General features: G+C 35.3%; 1 protein-coding gene and 1 non-coding gene across 2 annotated transcripts; both read right to left on the bottom strand.

Annotated features, from left to right (window-relative positions):
- Positions 1 to 3,464: 3,464 nt before the first annotated feature.
- On the bottom strand, positions 3,465 to 6,224 carry LOC141656928 (cytochrome P450 CYP72A219-like). Its single transcript, XM_074464017.1, has 5 exons — positions 5,856 to 6,224; positions 5,471 to 5,688; positions 4,886 to 5,130; positions 4,405 to 4,780; positions 3,465 to 4,095 (listed from the first exon to the last, which is right to left on the bottom strand). Exons 1-5 carry the CDS (start codon positions 6,133 to 6,135, stop codon positions 3,667 to 3,669), a joined length of 1,548 nt encoding a protein of 515 aa, XP_074320118.1. The 5' UTR covers positions 6,136 to 6,224; the 3' UTR covers positions 3,465 to 3,666.
- Positions 6,225 to 14,181: 7,957 nt separating this feature from the next.
- LOC141658121 (small nucleolar RNA R71) lies at positions 14,182 to 14,288 on the bottom strand. The gene has a single exon (XR_012549025.1). It is a non-coding gene; the product is annotated as a small nucleolar RNA R71 (small nucleolar RNA).
- Between the last annotated feature and the right edge of the window lie 206 nt (positions 14,289 to 14,494).

The following is a 14,494-nucleotide window of genomic DNA, read 5'->3' as shown; positions in this document are numbered from 1 at the left end:
TGTTTTGTGTTTTTTTTTGTAAGGGATTTAATTAGCTTTTAGTATGCTTTTCCCCACAGACGGTGCCAATTGTTCCGGGTGTGATTCTGAAGCAGTTATTTGTTACCACTCGTGGCTTGTAGAATGATGTCTTTGGTTGAATCCTCCTTTTGGGCTCTCCTGAAACAATGAACAAACTGAGGGCTCGGCTTTGGCCGAGCGTACTCACTCCGACGCCCAAGTCAGTGAACTTAGTGGGATAAGTTGCGTGTTACTTGGCTAAGTATGTATTGTAGAGAGATAAGGAAGATATTACCAGATTATGGGGTACTTAGGTTATATTTTGGATCCTTTCCTCAATGAGGGTTGAGGAGTATTTATAGACTTTCACCTTTTGTCACGTAGTGGCCAAGTGGCCAAGTGGCTAGCAGGCGGAAAGACCGTTTTACCCTCGGCCGATGGACCCATGGCAGGCCGGCCGAGGGGTCTTGGATATGAGTACGCGGATACGTGCCCCGGCTGGCTAGCTGCCCGGCCGAGACTTGCTTTGGATATCTTTGACCTTGCTCAATATGTTGACTCGGTCAGCGGGTGCAGAATATGCCCCATCAGTAGTGAAAAGGCGATACCCGGTGAATAAAATCATTAGAGAAACCCTCCATAGGTTTAGAATTGTTTTCCTTAACCATGGAAGATAAATCTTTGGTATCACCATTAAAAAACTTATAAGGATTGCCTCGAAATCCTTGTTTTATAAGGCATCGTTCAAGTTGCTTTGGCCTTAACCATAGCCAATTTATTGTCTTCCATAACCATCCTATTATGAAAATTGTCACAAAAGAAATTGCAAGATTGCTTATACTTATCTCCATTATTTTGTAAACTTTAGTGTTGACAATGAGGTGTGGATCTAAATGTCTAATGTAAGTGTTTATTTATACTATATGATTATATGAAAAATTGGGGTATTTTAAATATGATTTGAGGTCTATATTCAAACAGTTTGTTTTCTTTAAGACGGTTTTATCGGTCTTAAGTTCAAAAAAGGGGTCAAGTATTAGCCTATTTAAATAGTTGAGACATATTTATTGTCATTTCTTCTAATTTTCTATTTGACCCATTTTGTATCTAAGACGGATATGAACGTCTTAAACAAGAATTTGTGATATTCCGAATCATATCGGCGTAGGATTCTTCATTTTCCAAGTCATGTGTTGTGACTGAGTCACACTGTAAGACTTTCTTAAGGACCTAAAAGTCTAAAGTCATGACTTTTTGGTATGTTTATTGTGATTTGCTTTATCTTGTTTTAGAAAGTTTAATAGCATAAGAATTGCTCCTAGAGTCCTAGCCTAGACACAAATTCTCATTGAAGACATGACATATCCGTCACAAGTTGAAGACGGATACCATTTTACCTCACAATGTATCCACTTTTTCTCTCTATGCAACACTATTCATGTGGTCCCCTTTCTCCACTAACCCATTTTGTTACCATTTTATCTCACAAAATATTCGTCACAAATGATAACCCGTCACAAGGGAGACCAATTGTAGCCTAGATAAGGTAAGAAAAGTGGTGAGAAATCGTAGTCTCCTAGACAAGGTAAGAAAAGTGGTGAAAAATCGTAGTCACAAGTCACAAGTCACAAATTATTGTTTTCAACTAATCTATCGAGACTGGAGAGGCGATCTCATCTCATAATAATACAACAGTACCATAATATTAACTATTTACGTAATAGGATAATATTGCTAGGGTGACCAATGACAGGATTCATGTATTAAAAAAAAAAGACATTGCGTATTTAGTCCAATTTGTATAGAAAATTAAATAAAATTGATAATTTCATATAATATTTCGGGATATTCTACGGTGTACCCTCGAATTTTTTGGTATTCTATGTTGTACCCCTATATTTTTGAAATTCTATGGTATATCCCTGAATTTTATACTTTAGTCTATACCATGACCTTATTTATCGTCTTTACTTACTTAGTTTCTTAATCGACCTATTAAATCGTCTATTTACCATTCCAATTACTCAATAACTTACTTATTTACTTCTTAGTTCGCCGTATTACTCATTAACCCACCAAATAGTATACGAATCTAAGTTAAAGTTCATCAAATCTGCATTATCAATGTCATGAATCGTAACGGATGTTTTTAATAGTAGTTTGTGCTTATTAGAAGTGATTTGTGATGTTTCTCATATAGGATGGTGATACAACATTAATAAGTCAGAATAAAGGTGAAAGTACGGTTATTTGATAGTGATAAAGTTAATGAAGAGTTAAACGAGGTCATGATGGAGAAATAAGTAAAGAGTTTAGGGGTACAATGTAGAATATAAATAAAGGAGGGGTACAACATAGAAAACCGAAAAATTCAGGGGTACACCGTAGAATATCCCTAATATTTTTGTTGATATTATGAGAAGTAAGTTATTAAAATCCGCTAATAAATATGACATGGCGATGAATGGTTTTAAGACTTTAGAGACCAAATTGACGAACACATCAAAATCAAGTAGAAACTTGTTACTATCAATCAACCTTACATGTTCATGGGATTACACAAGATGAGAATTGAGATGATGTTCGATCACTATGAGGGACCATCAAATAGCTATCAATTGATATGTGTCATTATACATTATCCATTTATACAATGACAATTCAATTCAAAATTCCATATTTCATAGTTGGGGATTTGGAGTGATCAAATTTGCTTTCCACTACTTCATAATAATAAGGCTTGCATCATTGTCAACACACATTTGAACATTAAATGAAAAGGCATATTGATATATAGGTACGACTGCTATATGATGTGACTGACAAAAAATGACCACTTTATAAATAAAAAAGTGCACATTTTATATTAAAAGTTAAGGGTGGGTTATCTTTTGGATTGGGTAGGCTTTCGAGTCAATTTTAGCTTATCTTTTGTGTCAGTTAGTTATTGGGTTGAGTTGGGTCAAATCATGCATCAGGTCAATTCGGGTTATGGTCCTGGTAATTGTGAACATTTTATGTTAAAGAATTAAGGTCGGGTTATCTTTTGGATTGGGTCGGTTTTCAGGTCAATTTCACTTTATCTTTCCGGTCGGGCGAGTTGGGTCAAATCATGTATCAGATCAATTCGAGTTACAGATCAAGTTGAGAAATCTAACCGCAGGTGACCACAATAATCATTTTTATGTTAAAAAATTAAAGTTGGGTTATCTTTAGGATTGGGTCAGCTTTCAGGTCAATTTCAGTTTTATTTTTAGGATCGGGCTAACTATTGAGTCAAGTTTGGTCAAATTATGTATCAGATTAAATTCAAGTTACCGATCAAGCTCGAGCAGGTTCCCAACCCAAACCCGGCGTAGGGAGCGTTTGTTTGGTCCAACCCGCAAGCTCATACTCCTATACAAAACACCCATGAGTCCATGACCCATGCCATATATATTGCCATGTATCATACTTGAACAAAATAGAAGGGAAACTAGGAAATGGCTTTTACATACTCCGTACTTGTTTCTCTTATTCAGTCATATGCAGAGAGATATGTATTTTCAAATTGATTTCTATTGTGCTGTCGTCCATGCATATCATATAGCTAGGGAGTATATACATGGTAACGTAACTACGAGTAGAAATAAGACGTAACACTAGTTATTCTACAGGATAATATTTTTACAAAGGATGAAGTACTAAATTGGCACCAAATTGTGGACGAAGTGAGCCACGAGTAGTCGTAGGAGCATGAACATACGATGGTGAAAGATCCAAATAAAAGCGTTGTAGTATCATAGACAATCCCATTTTAACTTCCATCATGGCGAAATTTGACCCGATACAAATGCGAGGGCCCCAACCAAACGAGAAAAAACAGATATTCCCTCCGGTGGCTTTTAGAATCCCTTGAGAAAACCTGTCGGGATTAAATTCTTTCGCATCGGGACCCCAAAATCTCTCGTCTTGGTTAACAAACAAGATGGGAACTTGAAGATGTACACCAGATGGTATTACTTTTCCATCAATTGTGATATCATGGCTAACTTTTCGAGCAAAAGACGGTACTGCTGGATACAACCGTAGAACTTCGTGCAATATCATATTTATCTGGAAGGGAAAAATATCATTAATTAATCGCCAAACAACACTTAAAATGACGATAATTCTATGGATTTACGCCATTGTGCGATTTTCAAACTATGTGACGAGAATTTTAAACAAATGGTGCAAATGTAAAAAAAAAATGGCAGCTTGTATTTGTTAAAATAATAACGTTCATTTTCACCATAACTTTATACTTCCATCTATCCAATCGAATCTACTAATTTACTTTTGAGGTCAGAGCCGTTTATAAATTGTGAACGTAAATGTTTAACAAAACATGAATTATTAGTGACATATAAAGTAATTACGTACCTTTTTAAGACGGTTTATGCCATCAAAATCGGGTGTCTTATTACCGAAAGTGCTAAGAATTTCTTCTCGTGCTTGTTCTTGCCAATCTTTATGCTTGCTCAATAAAATGAGAGTCCATGTTAACAATGATGAAGTAGTGTCTTGTCCCGCAACATAGAATAGTTTGCATTCTTCAATCACTTCTTTTAAACTCAACTTTATGTTCAATTGTTTACCATTGCTTATACTTGATGTTATTAATTGGCCTAGTAAGTCATCGTTGACTTTTTCTCCTGCATGCATTGACTTTTGCCTCCTTAAAATCATGTCTTTTAGGGTGGCTTCTATTTCCCTTAGTATTTGTGTGGCCCTCTTGTTTGTTTTGGTAGGTACATACCTAAAAACCACATGCATAAATCCGTCTCATACAAGAACTTGTATTAATCTTTTCAGCCAATATATTAGAAAGAAATCGATGAATATTTAAGAGAAGTGAAAGTACCTCCATCCAGGAATATAAACCGATTGTAGAGAGTGAGAAATGATCAATACGTATTCTCGTAACAGTTCAAATACTCTCCGACCTTCCTGAAAACTGCTCCCAAATGCTGCCCGTGAGATTGCATCGGCGGACAAATTATGAAGATACGACCATATTTCAATTTCTTGTGATCCAGTTTTAGATGTTTCATTCTCCCATTTTTGGATCATATCATTAAAAGATTGATGAAATGCTGGTACCATATGCTAGTAGTTCAAATAAAACACATATATACCAATTAGTTGTGCCATGTTTTACATCGACAAGCATAAATTGGATCTTGCTTAAGAGAACATAATATCACGAAACGAAACTAATGATTTATAATCTAATTACGGCCATATTAACGGTTGTATACTTGTATCGTATAGGACCCATTTACAACGTGGTACATAACTTGTAGGTTAAATACATATGAACTATTAAACTCGATATATTTATTCTAATTTTGTATCGGATCATCTCTAAAAATGTATAAAAAATATTAGATAAATGAATAAATCGAACATTAGTCGTTTTTAGAGGAGGTTCATAAGACGATCAAACCTTGAGTTTTTCCATATGGAAAGCAGGGGTGATTAACTTGCGATCTTGAGCCCATTTGTGACCTTCGAGCCTTGATAATCCATTGCTCATCTCCTTAATAAGTGGATTTGCTATCGTTTTCTGAAAATCGTACATTTTGTTCAATATTTCACGTATTAATTCCGGCTTCGTGACGAGTATTGTTGGAGTTGGTCCTTCCCATATAAATGAATTTTCACCTGCATTTATCCCCACTTTAGTCTTGCTTAACATATCAAAAATTCAAAATCGAAGATTATAATATTTTGCATATATTTAATTTCTGACTCAAGCTCGTATTAGATGGCCTATATGTAAGTCGTCAACCATACCATGAACAAATTAAGAAACGAACAATTAAACATACCGTATTTTTGAATGGTTCTGTAGCTAAACGGGAATATTCGATGACTATAATCATTCGAGAAACACTCCATAGGTTTCGAATTATTTTCCTTAACCATGGAAGTTATATCTTTGGTATCGCCATGAAAAACCTTATACGTATTGCCTCGAAATCCTTGTTTTATAAGACATCGTTCTAGTCGCTTTGGCCTTAACCATAACCAATTTATTGTTCTCCATAACCATCCTACTATGAAAATTGTAACTAAAGAAGTTACAACATTGCTTATACTTATCTCCATTATTTTTTGTAATAATCTGTGTTAGAGAAATGAGATGGGTCTATATTGTCTAATGTTGGTATTTATTTATACTATATGTTTATATGAAGAGTTGGAGGATCTCAAATTTGATTTGTTGTCTATATTTAAAAGGTCTGTCTGTTATAAAACGGACATACACGTATTGTGTTTAAAACAAGTCCTTTGTATCAAATTTAAACAAGTCCTTTGTATCAAATTTTATTTTCATATTTTTACATCAATATCCACGACAATTTACCCCAACCACCATGGAATTTCTGGATCCGCCCCTGAGTCTAAGGTCATGAGTCATGACTTTCGCTAAGTAGACTTTATCTCGTTTTAGAAAGTTTAAAGTACAAGAATTGCTCCTAGATAAGCTAATAAAAGTGTTAAGAAAGCGTATAGTCCACGAGACCATGACCCCCCATTGGTTTCAAGTTTCAACTAATCTATCAAGAGACAATCTCGTAATAATATGGAGTTCAATAGTGTCATAACATTAACGACCAGAGTGAGTATGATTCTACTTATTGATGATTACATGCGTTGTTGTTGTTGCCTTGTTGGTATTGCTTGATTATGGTGATTTTGGTTTTGTTTAAATTTTTTTTAAATGTTTTCGGTACAATGTTATCATTTAACTGGAAGCATAGAGTGTGGCTACTATGTGATGTGGTACACGTTAGATATTATGATATGCTACTAGAACATTAAAGATTATAATGTGGTATTTTTTGTTTTATCTAGCTACTCGTCAAAATGTAGGATTAATATTCAACTTTTGTTTTTTGGGTCCTAATAAGTACTTTGATTTATTGGTAGCGGTTTGTATCGAAAGCTGCATATACAATTGAAGGGATCAACGAGGTTCGAGACTAGTCTACCTGCTCGGGATAAAGAATTCACTTTCCATTTCGATAATTGAGTGCAAGAAGATTGAATAATCTTCTCGAAAGTATTTTTAGTCACTCGGCTATCAATTATAGGACATCCTAAATACTTACCCAAATGAGCTTCCTCGTTCATATGAAGAATGCCTCTAAAGGATTCACGAAGAGAACGCTCGATATTTCTAGCGCATTGAAAAGTGGATTTGTCAAAATTAACAAATTGTCCGAAAATCGTGCAAAATTTATCTAAAATAGACTTAATAGTTCTACAATTCTGGTTAGAGGCTTTAGCCAAAATGATAGTGTCATCCGCAAAAGTGAAAAAAGGAATTTTCTCCACCCCGGATCCAATTCTAATACCAATATCACTAGAGCTAAGGGTAAGATTATTGGTAGTCTTGAGACAAGACTTTGGTGAGTCTTAAGACAAGACTCACTCAAGACTACCAATAATCATAGTTTAAATAAAGTCTTGACAAAGTCTTAAGTTGAGCTTCCTCCTTCCTTCATCGATCCATAATAGATTAGACAAAATTAATAGAGACTTTCTTTGGAACAAGAATCTTTCACAGCGTTCTCCTAATTTGATTGGTTGGCATAAAGTTTGTTTACCAAAGTCGGTTGGTGGTTTAGGAATTAAATCTTCTGAAGCAGCTAATAAAGCTCTTCAAATGAAACTTTTATGGAAAATTCTTATGGATAAGGAAAGTATATGGGTCAAGTGATAACTAAAAAATACTTGAAAATTGTTCACTCTTTGATCATAAGCCTAATTCAGTCTCTTCTTGGGAATGACGTAAACTTTTGAGTCTTCGGACTTTATTTAGAAAAGGACTGAGATGACAGGTAGGTAATGGTAGCAACATTAAGTTTTGGTCTGATAATTGGGTTTTTTCACACCCACTTACAAGTAGTATGGTTGATGATGATAATAACCGTAATCCTAATCTTTTGGTTAAAGATTTCATAACCTCAGACAAACAATGGGATGTTTGTAAATTATCCAGTTTACTGAATAACAATATTGTTAATCAGATTACTAACATTCCACTGCTACATAATGATATTCCAGATACCCTCATTTGGGGGCTGTCCGTAGATGGAATTTTCTCTACCAAAACAGCAACTTGGTTAGCGAAAGGTTTGTTCGATCAAGCTTTTGACAAATGTGAATTTCAGTGGATTTGGAAATTGATTATTCCTCCAAAATTGAAATTTTTTCTTTGGAAAGACTGTGTTGACGGCCTTCCAACGAAAAGTAGACTTCTCAAGAGTCATATTGATGTCCCACCTCATTGTGTTCTGTGCAACAATCCTATTGAAAACAAAGATCATTTCTTTTACGAATGTTCGTTGATTGGATCTGTCATCCAAGACCTGAACATTATCAGTTTCAACGAGTTTTTGTCAAATTATGATAGTATTACAAGCCAAAGTTTTCTATCGAAAATTAATTATCTCAATGATTTAATTCTAAAAGATGATTTCATTAAGATTATTTTTATTTGGTTGAATGCATGGTTTCATAGAAATGATATTATCTTTAATAATGTTAATTTAAGTATCAGCAAACTTATTACTTTATGTAATAATAGCACTAAGACCTGGAATGTGACTAGATTTAAGGATCTCAACAATCTCGAGATAGAAGAGTCAGCTAGAAACAACTCTAGTAAGGAAGAATTTTGGTGGGAAAAACCTAGAAACGGTTTCTTAAAGCTAAATTTTGACGGATCGAGAATAGAAGATAATAAAGCTGCTTTAGGATATTCTATAAAAGATCACAATGGTAAAGTCGTTTTGTTAGGAGCAAAAATGTGCGGATCCAATAGTATCCTTGTTGCGGAAGCTCTCGCTTTAAAAGAAGGTATTTTAGCAGCTAAATACTTAGGAATCTCAAAGTTAATTGTGGAGGGTGATAGTTTATGTGTTATTAACTCAATTCGAGGTACTTGGCAAATTCCTTGGAAATTTCTAGTATTATTAAGGATGTGAAATTAGACCTTCATTTTTTCGATGAAGTGATAATTAAACATACTTTTCGTGAAGCCAACAAGGTTGATGACTTCATGGCTTCTATTGGACATTCATGTCCAACTTTTTCGAGATGGTTTGATAGCCAGTGGCTTCAACTTACCTCCCTCATTCGAAAGGATGAAATAGGTTGGTCCTACCCTAGAGGATCAACCTAGTTTTCTTACCTAATAAAAAAAAACGAGGTTCGAGACTTATGAACTACTTACTTTATGGACAATCTTCTTTAGTAATCATGTAATGGCACAAAAATCATTATTGATTTAGTTTTGAAATTGTAGCGGATAATGGCACAAGAATTACTCTTGTATGGTTATTTTTGAAATCGTAGCGGATAATGCATGCATCATTATGAATATTGTCTAGGTTAATGTATTGCTTTTCATTTGCAACTCATGACATTGGCATATTGTAATATATGATGCATCTATAATACAGAGTATATAGGCTTCTACAATAACCAGCTTTTTTAAAAAAAAAAAAAAAAAACCTAATATTACTTACGACTGCGGTTAACAAATATAGCCGCAGCTTTATATCATCATATTACTACGGCTATAAGGAAACAACCGAAGCCTTTTATCTACATAAATCTACGGTTTATATTAGTAATCATAGCCAAAAGCAACATTTAGCTACAGCTAATGACTGTAGCCGTAGGTGCTTGATCTAAGGCAATGCCTCGATTTACAACGATTGGAGAACCGTGGCCAAACCACAATCATTCTCATTGAGAACGACAACAACAAAATTTCAGTGCGGTAACCAATTGAATCGTAATAAGGTTAATATTAAGCATCAAGAAAGGAATAATGTACGAGATTAAAATAAAGGCTTAAATAACCTCAATGTTGTTGGTTTCATCATGATATTGCGGTAACTTCATCATTTGCACCTTCATAATCAAACAATCACAACTTACAAATAAAAAAAAAAATATTAATTCCGAAAAATTTGAGCAATACGAATAAAAAAAATAATTCCGAAACAAAAACCTTGTTGCCGATGCTATGGACACATTCTTTATTATTTTTAATAACTTGATCGATTTCTGCTTGTAATTTTCGACCGGGGTCCATTTTTGCGCCAAAATGATTGATCGTTCAATTTTGTAAACCTAAATTGTTAAGAGAGGCAAACTTTGCAATGATGACAATGAGGGAGAGTGGAGAATGAAGACCGAAGAGATAGAGAGGGAGAATGTTCGCGAAAGAATGAATAGCGCAAACAAATCGGTGGGGGTCGTATTAGTTTGGATCAGTTTCGGGGCAGTCTAAAAGCGGTCGCAAATTCTTATTTCAGAAAATATAGTCAAATATTAGAACAAATTGTTAATACACACAAACTAAATGTTTTACAGTCATAATCATTAGAGTGTTAATTTCAAAACAATCCACGATCGTCTTTCCTTTGAAAGTTAAAGTCATGATGGGTGACAAAAAAAAAGACTTATGTTGCTCGATTATGATCGACAATCTTACTAAAGGGTTAAAATAGTAACTGAAGTTAGAACTTATTCCCTCCGTTTCATTTAGGAATTACTAGTGACGTATGAAGTATTTACGTACCTTTTTTAAGACGGTTTAAGCCATCGAAGTCGGGTGTACTATTACCAAATGTGGTAAGAACCTCTTCTCATACTTGTTCTTGCCAATCTTGATGTTTGCTCAATAAAATGAGAGTCCATATTAATAGTGAAGACGGTGTATGTTGTCCCGCAACATAAAATAGTTTGCATTCTTCAATCACTTCTTTTAAACTTAACTTTATGTTAAGTTGGTTAGCATTGCCTATACTTGATGTTAGTAAATGACCTAGTATGGCTAATGACCATAGCCATAAGTGCTTGATCTAAGGCAACGCCCCGATTTACTACGGTTGGAGAACCCTGGCGAAAAGTGCTTTTTATGCATGGCCAAAAGCCATTTCTCTACTATTGCATTGTTTTCAACTAATCCTTTGTTGGAGACTAAGGAAGAATTAGTTATAAGTTATTTATAACTTAACTAAATCATAGTTAGTTATCTAAGTCAGTTTGTCAATACTATATAAGGATGATATCCTCATCAGTAGTACTTACTTGATTGATTCAATATACAAATAGTTTATCTCTCTAGAAATCTTTCTCTCAATCTTCTCTCTCAATACACATAATGTAATACTACGGTTTAATGAGTCTCTGGGTACTCTATCGAATGGGCCTTACTCTGTCGAGTAAGGGTGTTTTGAGTTACGAAACAGTATTCTGTCTGTAGGGTACTCGATCGAGTAGCCTTGGTACTCGATCGAGTAAGTCGGTTAACGGGTAATATTTTGACGGGTTTTGTTAATGACGCGGATTAGTATATATTTTATATCGTCTTCTTTCCTAAACACTTTTCATAAACCTAGTTCACATAAGGAAGATTTAAAACTACGTTGTTCTCTTCATCCGCGTTATTGGCAAATCCCGGAGCTTGAGAGGTCGGAATACATTATTCTCTGCATCGTAGTGATCCTTGCGTCAAGGGTAAGATCTACATACCAATTTTATAGTATTTGGTTATCTTTGTTTAAACCCTAATTTATGGGACTGGGGGTTTTTGTAATTAGTTGTATTGTTAGTAATTATGTGATTATGTGATAGGAGGAGGATTCGTAGAGGAAAGGTTTTGAGACAGTTGATAAGATCGTCTGCTTGTGTTTGCATTCCAGGTAGGGTTTCTCTACTCAGTATTAGTCACATAATGTGGTTTGGTGTTGATTGTGATTTGTTGTTAAAGTATCATATTGGTGTTTTGACGGATGTGGATTTTATAATTGTTGGTTGTTGTTGATTGTATCTGTCTGTGTTCTTTGGGGTGCGTCCCTGGCTGATATGTTCATTTTATATATGCTTTTACCCCTCATTTTAGTTCGGTTTTTATTGATTATCATACTTTAATTAGTATATTTTTGAGCTAATTTTGTGTTCTAGGTGTATTGTTGTGTTTGTTACGGTTTTGTAGGAATCTAAGCATTTAGAGGCTTTTTCCTATGATTTTGTACACCAAGTTCACTAAGCTAAACAAGGCTAAATATTGGACTAAGTATGTGAAGATTACTTGGGTTTTGCATGAAGATTAGTGGATTGAAGTAAGGAATTACAAATGAAGCCAAATGCAAAGTCAAGCCCAAAATGAAGGTCCATATCAAGGTTGCAAGCATTGGATGCCAAAAGAGCTTAGGATGCTAGGAATTTAGAACATTAACCGGGTGATTAATCGCACATTTAATCACCAAACATTGGATACCTTAGCAATTAAGAGGAGAGTTAAGGCAAAATACCGAGGATCATATGACCCCGATCGGGGCCGCCCAACCCCGATCGGGGTTGCATGCTCGTAGGTTCTTACGTTTTTCTCCTCCTCTCCTATAAATGGGAGAGGTATTCCTAGGTTTTAAGCATCCGATTTTACGTCCAAGTTTACTACATTAAGCCTCAAGCATTATAAGTTTTCTCTCATTAGTTTTCATTTCAAGTTTAAGTTGTTTAAGCATTCTTTAGTTAACCATTCAACAATTTGTATTTCAAGAGATTCTCAAGCATTTGTTATTCAATCATTTGGTTCTAGTTATTTATTCTTCCATACAAGTCTTCCTTATTAAGGTATTTCTTATTACAAGTTTACAATTTACATCATTGCTTTAGTTATCACATAGTTTTTATAATTGTTACTTTAGCTTTGTTCTTTTCATATGTTATATCACCCAATTAATATAATTCATACAACCATGTTTAATATTCTCTACAATTTAGTTTGCATTTTATATCTTAGTATGAGTAGCTAAATTCTCTAGTCTAAAGGCTAGGGGAGCCATGCAAAATCAAACATATAATATGATTAAATAAAGTTTATAATAATTTTGATCAATTGCTTCCATCACATGCTTGCTTTGTTACGCTTAATCTTTGATTATCGGCCGTAGTCGTAGATTAAAACTTGTTTATTCGTTCTAAAGTCGAGAGGCACGGAATTGAATTAGACTAAGCATGTATGGTAGGACGACCTAGTCATGGACGAGAGTTTTTCTAGGACCCGGTCTATGATTGATACTAATGCCGTAAGGTGGGTATCTTTAAGCCTAAGTAATTGACAAGATTATTAGTATCAAGTTTATCATGTTCATATGTTTACCTTTGCATGAGTGACCCGAACCCTTTAGACTATCTTTTATCATATAATTTACATTGCAATTTTTATTAATCATCAAACCAAACAAACCAAAACCAAATCGTAATCGACCTTGATAAAAATCCACCCATAGCAATTCACGACGTAATTCCCGTTTCCTTGTGTTCGACCCCTATTACTACATTCATTTGTTGTCTAGGGAATTTATCTTTGCATAGGTACGCGATAAACCTATCAAATTTTGGCGCCGTTGCCGGGGAAACGGTTTTATTGCTTTTTGAATTGTCGATTTTTATCTTGTTTTCTTTTGTCTTGGGGAACACTTGTTCCTTGAGACCGTTACTTATCACTTCTCTAGAAATTTTTGTCTTATGCCCAGGTCCTCACGCAAGGGAGAATTGCTTTCACCGGATTCCGATCCCGAGAAAACCTTTAGAAGAAGACGACGTTTTTGGAAGGAAGTGAAAGAAGCCTCTTCTCCCGTACAAGCCGAAAGTGCTAGAAAGTCGTACTTAGACGATCTAGAGGTTCTTGAAGAGGAGGAGGTTTCAAGTTCAACATCTCCACCACATTCACCATCTACTACCAAAAAGATGGTGAAGCTTTCCGATCACTCAAAGCCCACCGCGGCCATGCTTCCGGCCGGAATCACAACCACTCAAATCACCGCGCCGGACTTCGAGATCAAACCGGCTTTCATTAGCCTTGTGGAGAGGAAGCAATTTGGAGGAAGTCCTTTGGAGGATCCCAATTAGCATGTGCAAAACTTTTGTGACTATTGCTCTATGATCCGGCAAACGGGCGTCACCCAAGCCCAAATAAGGGAAATACTTTTCTCTTTCTCATTGAAGGACAAGGCTAAGCTTTGGATCAATAGCCTTGACCGCACCGCCTTGGAAATCACCAATTGGGAGACATTGGCTCTTACTTTTTACCAAAAGTTTTTTCCGCCGGAGAAAACTCAAACTCTACGGAGCCAAATCACCGGATTCCGTCAACAAGCTCTTGAGAGCTTATATGAAACTTGGGAGAGGTACAAGGAGCTTCAAAGACAATGCCCACATCATGGGCTAGATGAATGGTTTCTAGCAATAACATTCTACAATGGATGTTGTGCCGAGTCCCGAAGGATTCTTGATTCCGCCAACAATGGGCGGTTTGATCAAATTGACACCGATCTTGCTCATTCCACGATCGAATCTATGGCAATTCATGATGCCCAATATGTCAATTCTCGAGTTGTGCCATCTAAAGGTAAAGAAGAATCCTCTAATAACT

This window comes from Silene latifolia, chromosome 5 (assembly GCF_048544455.1).
Source record: "Silene latifolia isolate original U9 population chromosome 5, ASM4854445v1, whole genome shotgun sequence".
NCBI classification, from domain to species: domain Eukaryota; kingdom Viridiplantae; phylum Streptophyta; class Magnoliopsida; order Caryophyllales; family Caryophyllaceae; genus Silene; species Silene latifolia.
Note: the sequence above shows the minus strand (reverse complement) of the source record. Positions and strands in the feature narration are given on the sequence as shown.

What these genes read in the sequence shown, in the direction of transcription:
- LOC141656928 (XM_074464017.1), bottom strand. Translation starts at nt 6,135, where the DNA reads ATGGAGATAAGTATAAGCAATGTTGTAACTTCTTTAGTTACAATTTTC. An exon ending in CAGAACCATTCAAAAATACG is followed by an intron (nt 5,689 to 5,855) that starts GTATGTTTAATT and finishes GGATAAATGCAG; the next exon opens with GTGAAAATTCATTTATATGG. An exon ending in TCCATATGGAAAAACTCAAG is followed by an intron (nt 5,131 to 5,470) that starts GTTTGATCGTCT and finishes TTGAACTACTAG; the next exon opens with CATATGGTACCAGCATTTCA.